This window comes from Podospora pseudoanserina, assembly GCF_035222485.1.
Source record: "Podospora pseudoanserina strain CBS 124.78 chromosome 7 map unlocalized CBS124.78p_7, whole genome shotgun sequence".
NCBI classification, from domain to species: domain Eukaryota; kingdom Fungi; phylum Ascomycota; class Sordariomycetes; order Sordariales; family Podosporaceae; genus Podospora; species Podospora pseudoanserina.
In genome coordinates this window covers 1,660,784-1,674,605 of record NW_026946671.1, presented here as the reverse complement: position 1 = coordinate 1,674,605, position 13,822 = coordinate 1,660,784, and the positions used below count along the sequence as shown (strand labels likewise).

At 45.9% G+C, this 13,822-nt stretch overlaps 5 protein-coding genes across 5 annotated transcripts; 2 read left to right on the top strand and 3 right to left on the bottom strand.

Annotated features, from left to right (window-relative positions):
* Positions 1-5,553: 5,553 nt before the first annotated feature.
* QC764_711660 (uncharacterized protein) lies at positions 5,554-6,015 on the bottom strand (the record flags this gene model as incomplete). The annotated part of the gene is made up of 2 exons (XM_062950786.1): positions 5,554-5,698; positions 5,759-6,015. The coding sequence occupies 2 exons, from the start codon at positions 6,013-6,015 to the stop codon at positions 5,554-5,556; spliced, it is 402 nt and encodes a 133-aa protein (XP_062796831.1).
* FAD1 (3'-phosphoadenosine 5'-phosphosulfate sulfotransferase) lies at positions 5,869-7,978 on the top strand. Its single transcript, XM_062950785.1, has 3 exons — positions 5,869-6,667; positions 6,775-7,273; positions 7,335-7,978. The coding sequence occupies exons 1-3, from the start codon at positions 6,060-6,062 to the stop codon at positions 7,512-7,514; spliced, it is 1,287 nt and encodes a 428-aa protein (XP_062796830.1). The 5' UTR covers positions 5,869-6,059; the 3' UTR covers positions 7,515-7,978.
* A 139-nt stretch (positions 7,979-8,117) lies between these two features.
* On the top strand, positions 8,118-9,787 carry QC764_711640 (uncharacterized protein). The gene is made up of 5 exons (XM_062950784.1): positions 8,118-8,404; positions 8,472-8,823; positions 8,917-9,051; positions 9,154-9,647; positions 9,699-9,787. The coding sequence occupies exons 1-4, from the start codon at positions 8,289-8,291 to the stop codon at positions 9,583-9,585; spliced, it is 1,035 nt and encodes a 344-aa protein (XP_062796829.1). The 5' UTR covers positions 8,118-8,288; the 3' UTR covers positions 9,586-9,647; positions 9,699-9,787.
* On the bottom strand, positions 9,606-11,517 carry QC764_0107080 (uncharacterized protein; the record flags this gene model as incomplete). Its single annotated transcript, XM_062941124.1, has 3 exons — positions 9,606-10,222; positions 10,274-10,811; positions 10,901-11,517. The coding sequence occupies 3 exons, from the start codon at positions 11,515-11,517 to the stop codon at positions 9,746-9,748; spliced, it is 1,632 nt and encodes a 543-aa protein (XP_062796828.1). The 3' UTR covers positions 9,606-9,745.
* Positions 11,518-11,524: 7 nt separating this feature from the next.
* QC764_0107070 (uncharacterized protein) lies at positions 11,525-12,357 on the bottom strand (the record flags this gene model as incomplete). Its single annotated transcript, XM_062941123.1, has 4 exons — positions 11,525-11,563; positions 11,601-11,758; positions 12,033-12,188; positions 12,351-12,357. 4 exons carry the CDS (start codon positions 12,355-12,357, stop codon positions 11,525-11,527), a joined length of 360 nt encoding a protein of 119 aa, XP_062796827.1.
* Positions 12,358-13,822: the final 1,465 nt, after the last annotated feature.

Below are 13,822 nucleotides of genomic sequence, written 5' to 3'. Positions count from 1 at the left end.
AATTAATACAATTTCTTTTCTTTATCTGAGTCGCTTAAATGCTTTATAGTCCTTTTTGAGGTATTTTACTCTACTATAATTAAAATACTTGAAGTTATTTTTACTTTAGCCCTAGTTTTACAGCCTTTATTATCATATAATATCGACGTTTATCGGTTCTAGACATATAATATTAAAATGATTATTATAAAAGTATTCCTCAGTATAATTATCGTAATAACCCCGATTATTATTTTTCTTTTTTATATAACGCTAGAACTACCAATTATCGATACGTATATCTATAACGATATACTTATCGATAATATCGGACCTCGACTCTTCATATAATTTATTTTTTACCTTTTTTTAAGGCTATTATAGAAAAACTATATTAATCTTTTATCGTTAGTAATATTACGTATGTATGAATTTTAGATTAATATAATGGAAATGGCGAAAATCTAATTCCGGATTTAATACACTTTATCTTTAAATTTTTTAAAATATTTAATAACTTACTTTACGGTAAAGAGTATAGGTCTAGTGCTAGTAGAAGGTCCCTCGCTACTTAAGCTAAGCGGGACGCTTCATATTTAAACGTTTTTAGGTCCGGCTATAGTAGTAAAAAGACGCTTTTAATTTATCCGTAATAGAGTTAAAGTAAGTGTATAACGTATAACGAACCCCTATCTAGAACCTCTAAAAGGGATACTAGTTGCAGGCACTTCTAAACAATCCTAGTTCATTATAGCTAGACAGTATATAATAATAGATTATTTTAATTACAATTGTTTAAATATTAACGACTATAATTTAGAATTATTATACACTGCGGAAGTATTTATTTACACTAGCCAATTCCTCCGTATATATAGATTTTTAATCCACCAGGTACCTCCGTACCTGGCTCACCATAGCTCAGTAGTAAACGGTGGTGATCCAACCTAGCTCACCACGCTCAGTTGCTGAGCCTACTGAGCCGGCTCAGCTCTGCCAAGACGTGACCGCCCCGCTTGTCCTGCAGCCCCGCCCTTGTATCTTACTTGATTGGTTCCCTACGACCCGCTGCAGTCTCCACTCTGCCTTGCTATATGGTTGGTCTGTGACATAATATTAATATAATATTACTTTCTACTAAATATCAAAAAATCTTACTACTAATCATAGAATTAAATTCTACTAAATTAAAGATTATACTATATTAAATCGCATATTTATTTCTATTTTATCATCAATTCTAAACAATCTCGACACTATAAAGGTTATATTACTTTTACTTTGAAAAAGTTAATTTTTCATAATTATTAAATAAATATTTTGAATTAAAATATCTTTTAACTTCTTATTTTTCATGAAAATTTAAATTAGAATCTTTAATGCTAATATATTTTCGTCTAAATTAATAATTAAATGGAAACTATTAGCAGGTTCTTTTCAAGATTTCCATAAAACTATTGTATAGTTTAAATATTTAAATAAATAAAATAATTAAGTTAAATGTACAACTTATACTGTTGATTAAAGTAAAAGTAAAAAGCTAGTTTGAAAATAGTATAAGATGAGTAGAAAAAAGTATAATTAGTTAATTATGAAGGTAATAAAACCAATTAGAAAAATAATATATCAACATTTTACATTGGGACCTAGCTAGTTAGGTCCTCATAATAGGCGGTCCCTCCGTTAGGTGGGGTTCATTAGAGTTGTAAATATATTTACGTACTAACCTTTTAAATATTTTAACAACCTTTACTAATAAAATTAACGAAATTTTTACCTATCTTTTTTATACTATTCTAATATTTCTTATTACTTTCCTTTAATTAAACTACCTTCCTTTATACTTAATTAAATTAACCCTACAATTTCTTAAACTACAATTAATAAAAATCAAATCGAATATTTTATTAGTAATTTACAATATAAGTTATAGTTATTAAGTTTCAAATTTTTAAAATTTAGTTTCATTTACAAACAAATCTTGATTTACTCTATAAAGCCGAATTAAAAATTATGAATGTAATTATATTTAATTTGGTTTTAGTTATTATGTTTTTAAATAACATTAGAGAATTTTAAAGTAAAGAGCCGAGTTATAGGGATTAATTTCTCATTTTATAAGTCAAAATTTGGATTACAGAAAGATTAAAAGTGTATCATTTTATCTCTTCAATATTTATTTTGTTAAGTTATTATACTTCTTTGATACTAATTCGGTGACCTATTATATTCTGTTAGTTTTGAATAAAGCGGGGATAGATTTTTCGGTATCGTTTAGCAAATATTAAAAAAACGTTATCTTTGCTTAAAGCTTTATAAACATCCCGTGCTTAAGCTTAGTTTTTTTATTTTAGTATAGTGGGTAAGGCTACTCCTGAAGCATTATATCTTACATACATAGAGTTTTCTGTAGTTTTTTTGGTTTTTTGGGGGTTTTTTCTACTCGAATTATTATAGATATTTTATACCCTAGATTTTGTACCTTAACTCGTATAAAAAAGCCTTTGACTTTTAGGGACCTAGTTAGCTAGATCCCTACAAATGGAGATGTAGAGTTATTTCAGTCCCTTAGTATATATATTAACCTTACTGCTTTAATATTAAATAACGCTATTATTTACCTATTTAACGCCAGGCGCTAGCTTTTCTTTTTTTATCTAGTTATTATTATTAAGGGATTATCAAGAACCTGAATATTAAAGGGTTAATAATTTGGGGTTTAACGACTAGGACCTTGATTATAAATATAGAAACAGTAATTTAGTAAGAGATTTAGTTAATAAAAGCTATATATAACCCTAACACCTATAAAGTGTAATATTTGAATACTGAACAAAGAATGTGTCCATATACAGTTTCTACTTTACAGTGATTCTTTTTAATTCATCATTATTATTTACACACCCTCTTCTATACTAAGCTCCTATCTTATCGTGCTTCGAAGCCCCTTAAACTGACAATTAGTCATGAGCTGCCATTTCATTAGTCGAGTCTCCAAGCTGATGGATCGAGACCTGCCGAACTGTCACCTTGTAACTGGCGGGATGAGGTCCAGTGGCATATCAGCTGCTGACTCCCAAGCCGCTCTCGTCTCTGTTATATTAATGTGTCGACCATGCGGTGTCTTCAGCTATGCCGACTCAGCTCACTCACTTCCCGGGTCGCTCCAACTGAGCGGAAAAACCGCCCTTGGCACCCGTGCTCGTGTCAATCTAGGCTAACTACCACAAGATACCACAACCATGCACCGTTGTGATACTCTTAAGCACCAGATTTCGAGTAGTGGCTATATCGTCTTATGATTGTCGACCCTGATTCCGGCCTGTATGAGGCCTCTTCTCAGCAATACAACGTGGTGCTCTTTGATGGTGTTAAGGCTGATCATCGTATAGAGTTGGGACATCCTTACTTTGAATCGTCCTCTGTCCAGACTCTCTCCGAAATACTATATAAAGACGTGGTGTCGTTGCACCAGGCCAACGCTTTTGTACCTCTTATCCTCTACAGGGAGTTATTTCCTGTCATGGGATCTACCATGCATCTTGATTTATCCCCGCGACCCTCCAATGAAGCTCACGGAGACACTAAATGTGGTCCAGCGCCAGGTCAAGGCAAACGGGAAAGGCTAGGTCAGCCAACGCGAGCTGGCATCGACAAGAGTACGCAAGGAGGCAAGGACCTCAGACCGCTTGGATACACTATCACTGTCTCATCCCTGGAGGGAGTCTTTGAAAATGAAACCAAACATGCAGCTAAGAATGGGGCATACGTTCATACCAACATGACGAAAGCTGCCATCAACATGATCGCCCAACCAGAAGCTTCTATCATGTGGAAGACAAGGCCTGGTGGTGAATACAAATCCAGGGTACATGTCTGCTGCACCCGAAATGGATGGCGTGGAGGATGGCGCCGGGAAGGTGTTGTGGCCAGTTGCAATCGGGGAGTGGAAGGGACGCCTGTCTGGAAGTGATTTCTGAAACATTATGGCGCAGTGGAGGTCGATGTTGACACACAAAGGTGAAGGATGTATTTGGAAAGTGAAGCTTGCATGCCCTGCTGTATAATTAAACTTTGTTTGGATAATCCCCTGAAACAATACCCTCCGCGGTACAAAGTGAAAAGGGCCATTCAATGTACACAGGTACCTATGTAGGCTATTATTTTAGTCTTCTTGGTGCTCTCCACCGAACTCCAAACAGCTATCCAATATATGCCTTTCTACTTGGACCTCTTGAATAGGCCTTGAAACACAGGCAACGAGTTTTCGACGATCGTCAACAGGTTACGCAACTTAGTGACTGGCCCTTGAAGATGACTCACCTCTTGAACTGTAGTTAAACATATAAATGGCGCCAAAAATAGTCCTCTCTTGCTTTATGAAGCCCTGTAATTTTTGATAGACCATATCAGGGCTAGATACCTTACCTGTTCATCACGTGCAAGTCATGGCTCAAGGCCAAGCAAAGATACACACGCACAGCAAAGAAGGCGTAGTGACAGTCCATTGAAGCCCGCATCACAACTTAGCTACACGGGAACAGATGATTCGACATGGCAAAACGGGACGATCACTCCAAATATCATCAACTAGTTCCTTTTTTGCCACGGCTTATTATGTCTTAGCCTCGTCCCGTATGATCTTTATAATAAGCTCCGGGAACGTATCTTTCATCCACTCAACTGCTTGGAGGAACGCATCCAGCCACTCAATTTCCCGGCTATCGATCATGGAGCGGGCATTCCCACAAAGATGTAAATCAAGCAGCTTTTCGTGCACCGAAAATACTGGAACATCTGTGAAACGGTCAGCTTATCTTCTTCGGAGAGGCCACAAGACCTTGCGAAATGAACAAACGCACCATCGTTTAGTTCGGTTCGTGAGACTGGGACTCCCATCGTGAACGGTCTACTGCTCATCACTGTAGGCTTTTCGTAGCACCTGTCGAGCCCTTGCAAAGCAATCTGAAGACACTGAGAGATGCGGACGGGCGGAGGTTGGATTGTAAGAACGATGGGGCTTGGTTTCTCTGTGATGTCCAGCAAGGAAGGGTAGGCTTCTACAACCCTGGTCCAGAGGCGGAGACGCCAATCATAAGGTATGAGACAAGCATGCGAGTAACGAAACCGACAGTGGCCATGTTTGGATGTTTTTGGCTCACGGCGACGATCAAGATCTAGAATCCTAGGTATGAACTCGGCAACCACTCGCAGCTGCTGTGGAATGTGGCTAATGTTCTGGCGTGGAGATTGCGGTGCCAATGACATCCTGAGTCGGGTGTAGTGGCGAGAGTATTGAGCGGCCAATGCCACGAGTTGCTGGACCTTAACTGCGTTGAGCCGTGTTTGATCAGCCGAATATCCATCCATGAAGGCCTTATTTGTGGGAGCGATCTTCCCGGTATCGGTCGGTTGGTATGCTTATGACGGCACCCGGGCCGTGTAAAAACACGTTGCTGGCCTTTGGTTGCGAGTGGTGTTGAATATGACCCAGGGTCCACTCTACAGGCGCATCTCAGCATTTTCATCTCTGTGTAGAGCTCGCGGCGCAGTTCATCGGCATCCGGGAATGGTTCACTGGTAAGCCAAGGTACTATCGCCGCTATTTCTTCCAGTGAAAGTTCCTGGCAAAGAATGACAATAGAGTTCTTTTCCACGTACCATTCTTCGACGAAACATATCCGGAGTCAGATCTAGCTCGCCATCTGTAGGATCATGCCTATTTTCCATCAGCAACAGTGGAAAAATAACAGCAGAGAGAAATGGAAATCAAGCTAACCAGCTCCCGCCGCCCAAGGGTACTATTAGAGACATGATTGTCTGAAACTCGGATCTCCGAGCCACATACACAGGCCAGATGTCCTTCCATGCTGGGCTGATGACAGGAGCGTTGGCCAGTTGGCAGTTGTCTTCGGCACATATCGACAGTGCAATGATATCTCGGAATGTCAGGTTGGCCAGGATAGGCTCGATGAGTTCCGAGGGAAGGCACTCGAGTCTGCTGGCAATGCGTTTGTCCTTTGCCGTCATGGTCATGGTGGCATGAATGCGTGTCCAGCTCGACGTTTTGGAGCCATCTCATGTGGAACTCTTCGCTGGAGCTTGACCAGTCCGAGTGGGTGGATATGTTTTTGTTAGTGGCCCCTGACCTTGCTGCGATGCCGCGGCAGCCTCTGTTAGTGCATCGGCAGCCAAATGAGCGATCCGTAACAGCGCGTGTAATTACGGTTAGGGCGGCTGACGGAGAACGGGCGGTCGGGCCAACTTCGGTCTGCCGCCCCGCGCTTACCCCTGTCCACCAACCTACTCTAGAATGCCATGATGTCTGGGCTGGGGGTGGGCGGCCATCGAAGTTGGGTCTGGCATCTGACAGAGGTTGGCAGGGGCCAACTTTCACTTTACCAGCCATGTCTTGCTCATTCGCCAGCAACAACACCACCGCCATGATACACGACAACGCCGTCGCTTCCCAGGCCATCCCGAGAACCAACGGAGTTGCGAAGCAAGGTGAACCCGCGCCCGTCGCGCAACCGCCGCAGCGCGCCCTGCCAGATATCTGCTACGAGCTGCGGGGCAAGATCGATGCCTTCCTTACCGAGGACATCACCAACGACAATGTCTTGCGCAATGTGCAGAGCCAGATTCGGGTGTCCATTGGCGTGATCGAGGAGGCGCTGCGCCAATATGGGTAGGTGCTGCGTCATTTCTTGCCCGGGGTGAGGCGGGGGCCGTGCCGTTTGTGATGTGCTGCATTTGCGACATGACGCTGACCTGTCTTTGGATGCAACCGTGTAGGCTCGATCACCTCTCTCTCTCGTACAACGGCGGCAAGGACTGCCTGGTGCTTCTGATTTTAATCTTGGCTTGCTTGCCAACTTGCACCAGCCCGCCGACTTCCTCTGGGAGTGTTGTCGCAGCCCCGTCCGAGATTCCGACTCTGCCATCACAACCGCCGACGTCGGAACCCGTTGAATCGGCTCACAGCTTCCACACAAACAAGTCCCTCCAGTCAATATACATTGTTTCTCGTCATCCGTTTACCGAGGTCGAGGAGTTTGTGGAGAGAACGGCGCAGGAGTACAATCTCGACCTGAAACGGTATGCGCTACCAATGCGGCCCGCGCTCGAAGCATATCTACTGGACCGTCCCGCGATCAGAGCCATATTTCTCGGGACAAGACGGACCGACCCCCATGGGGAGTTTCTCTCGCACTTCAACCCCACTGATGCGGGCTGGCCGCAGTTTATGCGCATTCATCCTGTGATCGACTGGCATTATGTTGAAATCTGGGCAGTAAGTTCAGCACGTCGTCACCTGCACACCAGACGAGTGACGCTAACAACCATTGATCAAGTTTATCCGCCATCTTGATATCCCATTTTGCGATCTTTACAACCGTGGCTTCACGTCCCTTGGCGGCGTCACTGATACCCGTCCGAATCCCGCCTTGGCTGTAGACGAAGGCGCATCTAAATTCCGGCCAGCGTATGAACTTCGGGACGATGACGAGGAGCGCCTTGGCCGAGACTCATAGGCCAAATTCCGAGAACAGGGCGGTAGATACGGGTGGCCGGAAAGTGGGAATCGAATTGTATAGACCATAGAATAGCATAGATGGCGTTTGGGGGCGGCTGGAAGGGTGGTTCGTTGCAAAGCGTCTGGTGCAGTTGGCGCTGCCAACCCCACAAGGTTCATTTGACGTAGCAGAGTTGTTCATGGCCTCCGATTACGATCTACTCCCTCTCTTTGGAGTCATTGGGGCTCTCTAATATATGAGAAGTGAGGGGGCAACTCTGTATGTCATAGGTGCCATTGGGAACCGTAAGCTTTAGCCAATTGTGCATCACTGGCTTCGAATTGCCTTAGTTAACTTTCTTGGGCAAGCATTGTTGACTGGCGTTCTCTTGGAGCACGACGCTACAAGGATAAGTCAACTACAATCAACCAATGCGTTACGTGACAAAGGAAAAGGGTGTTTCAGGGGTTCAATGTCACTGGAAGGGATCTCGTTTTGGGCTGCCACCTCTGCCCTGCGCCGAACCCAAGTTTGTATATATATATATATATATATACCTGTATCCAGGATGCCAGCCGGTATGTTTTCCGCCAACTGCTTTCGTGCCACCTTGTGTGTACTGTGCAAGCCTCATGTGTCTGTGACAGAATATGGTAGGCGGAAGGGTACCCACCATGCCATTGGCCATGAGTAACACCCTACACCAACTTTACAAGCCAAGACCTTGATGTCACTCTTAAACATCATTTGCCAACAACCTCACGACGACATCATACAACAACATCGAACATTATGATTCATCGCCTTGTTTTTCTCCTGGCTTTCGCCGGCATAATACAAGCACACGCCGCCTCTCCAACAACAGCAAAACGCCTCATCATAGACACTGATCTATTCAGTGATGTTGAGTGAGTCAATCTGCCTCAGAATTGTGCCTTATTCTCTCCTGACTCATTGCGCAATGCCCGCCTTCAGCGACGCCGGAGCCCTGCTACTCGCAGCCACATCATCTTCCGCCGACCTTCTCGCCGTCAATATCAATTTCCCCTCCACCTACTCGGCCCTGGCAGCATCTGCCATTCTGGCCCATTATGGCAGTAATACTCCCATCGGGATCCGGCGTCCACTGACCAATGTCACGTTCTTCGACTCTTGGTTTTTTGAATTAGGCGAATACACAAGCAAAGTGGCTTATCACTGGTCTGGAGGCTCGTTGCCCTGGGGCCATGCCGAGGATGCCTGGGATCCAGTCGCGCTGTATCGAAAAATCCTCTCCGAAGCCCCTGATCAAAGCGTCACTATCACTTCCATTGGATTCTTTGATAATGTTTGATATATTTGCCTCCCCTACTGGTTTACTTCTAGCTTCTGCTATGCTTCCTTGTTCAGACGCTAACTATCATGGTGCTGTTGAACACAGTTGTCTGGGCTTCTTAATTCCTCGTCAGATATATATTCACCGCTTTCAGGTCCCGATCTTATCGCCGCCAAAGTCTCGGAACTGGTAATCATGGGTGGTGAATATCCCTCCGGCTACGAATACAACTTCTGGGGCGTGAGTTACCAAAGCCACATGGTCTTTTCATCTGTCTCCTACCCCTGCCAGTGCGGGTAGCCTGAGGCAAGCAGAGGCAAGCATGCTAACGAACATTGCCAGAGCAACCCATCTATCACCGCTCATGTTGTCAATACTTGGAAGGGCAGCCCAATCACCTTTTCTGGGTTCGAGATAGGGCAAAATGTAACGTCTGGCCTTCGTCTGATCAACGAAGGCCCGCGGGATGACCCGGTCAAGGCTGCGTATGTCTATTACGGGTACACTACAGCCCGTCCGTCTTTCGATCCTCTGACGGTGCTGTATGCAATGGAGGGGTTGAGTGATCTCTTTGAATTCGGAGTAGAGTATGGATACAATCACGTTGAAAAAAATGGATCAAACAAGTGGGTTTATGACAAGGGGGTCACTGGTCAGCGCTTTTTGAGACTCAAGGTGTCTGAACACGAGGCCGGTGCTGAAGTGGACAGGAGACTGCTTCAGGCAGCATGGTCTACACAGAGAGACCAAGTACTCACTCGACAAGAGGTTTGACCTATTCCGGATAAAACAAGGGTTGATACTCTGCTTATTTCGCTTGGTGCCAGCTTTCTCTGGTATGATTCCTGTTCCGCTTTCTTGTACAAATATCTAAATACCCCGTGCAGATCCAAGACCCTCATTTCATTGTGCTACAAGCCCTGATCGTCCACAATCAAACGGGCTGAATAGCCTGTGGGTAGTAAAAGAGCTCGGTGGGATCAAGCTCTGTCTTGAGCGCTCTCAGCTTCGGCAGGTTCTTTCTGTAGTAGACATCCTGCGCCATGGTTCGATTCATAGTCGGGTCGGCGTAGTTGATGTACATTCCCCATTGGTCTGTGGTGAGCCCATCGGTGAAACTCTTGACCCAGCCGTCTAGGAATTCAAACCCATTTGATGGGTAGGAGCCGAAGTTTACACGGTCGTAAAACTCGTAAAGAAAAAGGTGATTGTTGGGGTCGCGAAACGCATAGGCCGTTGCATTGCTGGCCACCTTTGTGATGGCCGAGTTGGCACCGCCATATAGATCGATGATGATGAACCAGTTACGATTGTTGGACATAGCTTTTTGGATCCAGTAGTTGGCAACGTTTTGCAGTACATTACTGGGTAAGGCGGGCGTGACTAGACTCTTGCTGTAGAATGTCTCAACCTGAGATGACGGTTAGTCTTGTGGTCATGGGTTGGAGTCCTTCAAACGCACCAAGTTGTAAGGACGCGAAACATCCACCTGCTGACCATAGGTGTAGTAGGAGAATGCACCCATCCAATCATACTGCTGTTGCTGAGAGATCTGTGCATTGAGCTTGGTGAGAAGGGGTTGAATCGCCGTCCGGAGTTGAGCCTGGGTACCGTGGTAAAGGCCCTGGATCTGTGTCTGCATGCGGTTTCCAAGGATACGACCGTTCATCTCCTTGGGCATCTCGGCCTTGAGCCAGTCTTGAATGATGGACCAGCCTTGTACAATAGCACTCGCATTAGTCCATGGCAGGTTGATGGCAAAAACCGTGACCTGCGAAGGGGCGGCAAATGTTTTGAACTTGAGACTCGTCACGATTCCAAAATTGGACCCGGCACCACGCAGCGCCCAGAAGATGTGAGGATTTTCAGTTTGGGATGTTTCGACCACGCTTGAGTCCGCGAGCACCACGGTTGCTCCAACAATGGCGTCGACGGCCAAGCCGTAGGTGTGAGAGCTGAATCCAAAACCTCCATGCAGAGAGTGCCCAGCAACCCCAACACTAAAGTTAACGAAAAAGGTTAGCAGTCAAATAGAAAGGAGAGTGACTGACTCCAACCATGCCAGAAGGTGGATGTATTGGCAACATACCCTGGACATGTTCCGTGACTGAACGCTCTTTTGCCGTTGTTATAGAGAGCTGTCGCGACGCGGCCAAGACGAGCACCGGCTTGGACGGTTGCGATCTCCGTTGCCGAGTCATACGTGACAGCGTTCATACGATCCAGCTGCACCACGAAGTGGCCATCTTCACCACCAAGCCCAAAGGATGCATAGCTATGTCCACCAGACTTGGGGTTGACTTTGACCTTAACTTTGGCAGCACATGAAACAGCAGCCTGCACCTGCGCAACCGTGGTCGGGACTGCGATGGCAACTGGTGTATATTTGAGTCTTTGGTTGAAGGGGTTGGAATCGGCCCTCCAGTCGTTCGAGTTGGGTGCGTCAACAGGCACATTGGCAGTTCGCAGACAATCATCGATAGCTGCTCGCTTGGCCAAGCGGTTCGATAGGGGGTTGGCAGCAGCCAAGCTCACCAAGGTAATCGATGTAGCAAACGAGAGATGCATTTTCAGCTTCGGACTGCGCCCGCCTGCTCTGATGAAAAGCTTTTCTGCGATTCGAACAGATATCAAGCTTGAACGAGGGCCAACGTATGGCACCAGCCCTTGATATACATCTATGAACCCCGCACATGCAAGGGGCATGATGCGATCATAGAGTCCCGCTACCGTAGAGTGTCCTTTCAGGGGACTGAGTAGCAAAGGAGCCGAGTTCTATTCCGACCCACCACGTTGGCGGGCTCGTGGACATGGAGACTCGGCATCATGGTCCCGGGATTACTATTAGCAGCCTGCAGGACGGAGACGACGGGAGGATTGCCCAAACTCCCGGAATGCGGATAAGAGATCGGCGCAGTACCACCGAGAGTACCAGGTGTGATGTTAGCTGTGGCGGCACAGTTAGCCTAAAGCACAACTTCGATGTATATGTACTTATGCTGGGTCTGGCCAGTCACTCCTTTTCCCCAGACCCAGCAAGAGCCCGCCAAGAGCCGGGTACCAGATTGTGTGTGATGGGATAACAATATACCGAAGACCTCCAAATGCAACCGCAGCAAGGCTTGGAGGCTGGTGGTTGGTGCGGTTTGCGGGTTCATCGTACTTGGCGATGATACCCCGGTCTCGAGTCGGGTTAATGGGGAATTAAGAGGACCACCAACCCGTTATCGCACTCGAAAGAACCACCAAGGCCTCGATTCTAGTTCCAGAAGATTGCGCGATGACAGATATTGGCCCGGGGCAGGAATCTGACGGATTATAGCCTAAAGCGGCTCCGCGCCTGAAGGTGCAGCCCGAATAAACCACCCACCCAACGGCTGTTCCTGACGGTAATCGAGGTTACAGAGCTGAGGAGCAGATCCAAATTGATGGCAATATCTGGACGCTCCCACGCACGTGGCCAAAGATCTAGAGCGACTGTCCTGGGAAGAAAAGTGAGATGTCAACCATCTTATGTCTTGTGCTCCACCGATGAAAACCGGCCATTTCATATGATCGTGTGATACACAACCAATGAGTGGGAAATGAAAGCTGACGAGCTGGCGACGCTCTCAGGCGGGTAAAATGAGACGAGCGCAATCTCGGTCAATTTGTAACGGTCCGAACGGAGGTGCTTCTATTCAACCCAAAGCCAACGTACTATCCCACATATTGTGAGATAGAGTTCTTGCGTTGCTGTGGGGTTGAAGTCTGGGCTGGAAGAAGATGGGTTTGATAGAAGCTGACGATACAATCCTGCAAAGAAGCCGAGTTAGCCGTGCGCAGAAAATAAAAGAGGCAATGTTATTGAACCAAGTTAAATTCTAGAAATTCTGTCTACGACTCGAGGTGATGATCCGGAACTGTAGATTTGTAACGCAACGGAATAACTCTGGTTTGATATGCCGGTTCTGTAAGTGATGCGTTCTTTTTGATGGCACTGGGATGGAGCTGGGCATTCCGACTAGCGAGTATTCCGCAGAAGGAGCGTTCTGCTTCCGCTTGGATGCAGTGAAACAGACAGGATGAGGGAAAAGTCTCTGTAATTTTAAGCAAATTCAGTTTAAACTAAACATGATCTCAAACAACTTCCATTCTCAGTTGGCCATCTATGCCATGTGCTTTCACGGAGGTCTGTGTGATGGTGGCTTGAAGCAAAGACACGGGGGTGTCTTGGCATTCATGAAGGGACAAGGATAGGAATTCGGCTTCATGCCCCACTACGGGTACGAAGTACCAAACAATTCCCCACCGCGATATACTTAATAGGTACTATTCATATCTTGTGGCTATCTCTATCATTGGAATCAACCACCGCATTTTATGATTAATCATGGCTGCTGCTGATGGTTGAGACTGTCGCACCACAATATTTTTGGTGCAACTCAAGAATGCGGGAAGAGCCGCTGTGACCCTCACCTTTATAAAAGCTTAATTTCAGCCTCAACACCAACAACAGTTTGTGGGGCACGTGCAGTCCAGCATACTGGAGAGAAATATCATGGTTAATAAGAGAGGCAGGGTAGGTGCGCAGGTTATATGATTGAAACCATTTTCCCGGCTAATCTCTCGCCTCTTCCACTCTTGTTCTTCCTCAAACTTCATCCTGTCACAGGCATACGTTATGTGCCTGAAAGTCTTGTTCTTCATTACGGTGGGGTCATCGCCAGTGCTTGTGGAATGATCATTCCAACGTCTCAGCCTGTGGCATAGCGTTGGGAAACAAGGGGAATGGAGCTTCTAAATGTTGGGTTGAGTCCCGTGGCCAGGAATTTGTTCAGGCAAATCGTGGGGCCCTTATTCTTTTCTTAAGTCTCTGTTTTGAGGTTGCAAGAGAGCATGAAAAGTTGTTCCTGGCTGGCTGCCACGCTGCCAACTGGAAACAGATTTGGATGCAATGGTCTGTGCGTCCTTGGCGTGGAGCAGACTGCAAATCAATAAAGCCAATGAGAGAACGGCGTCCAACATCAAC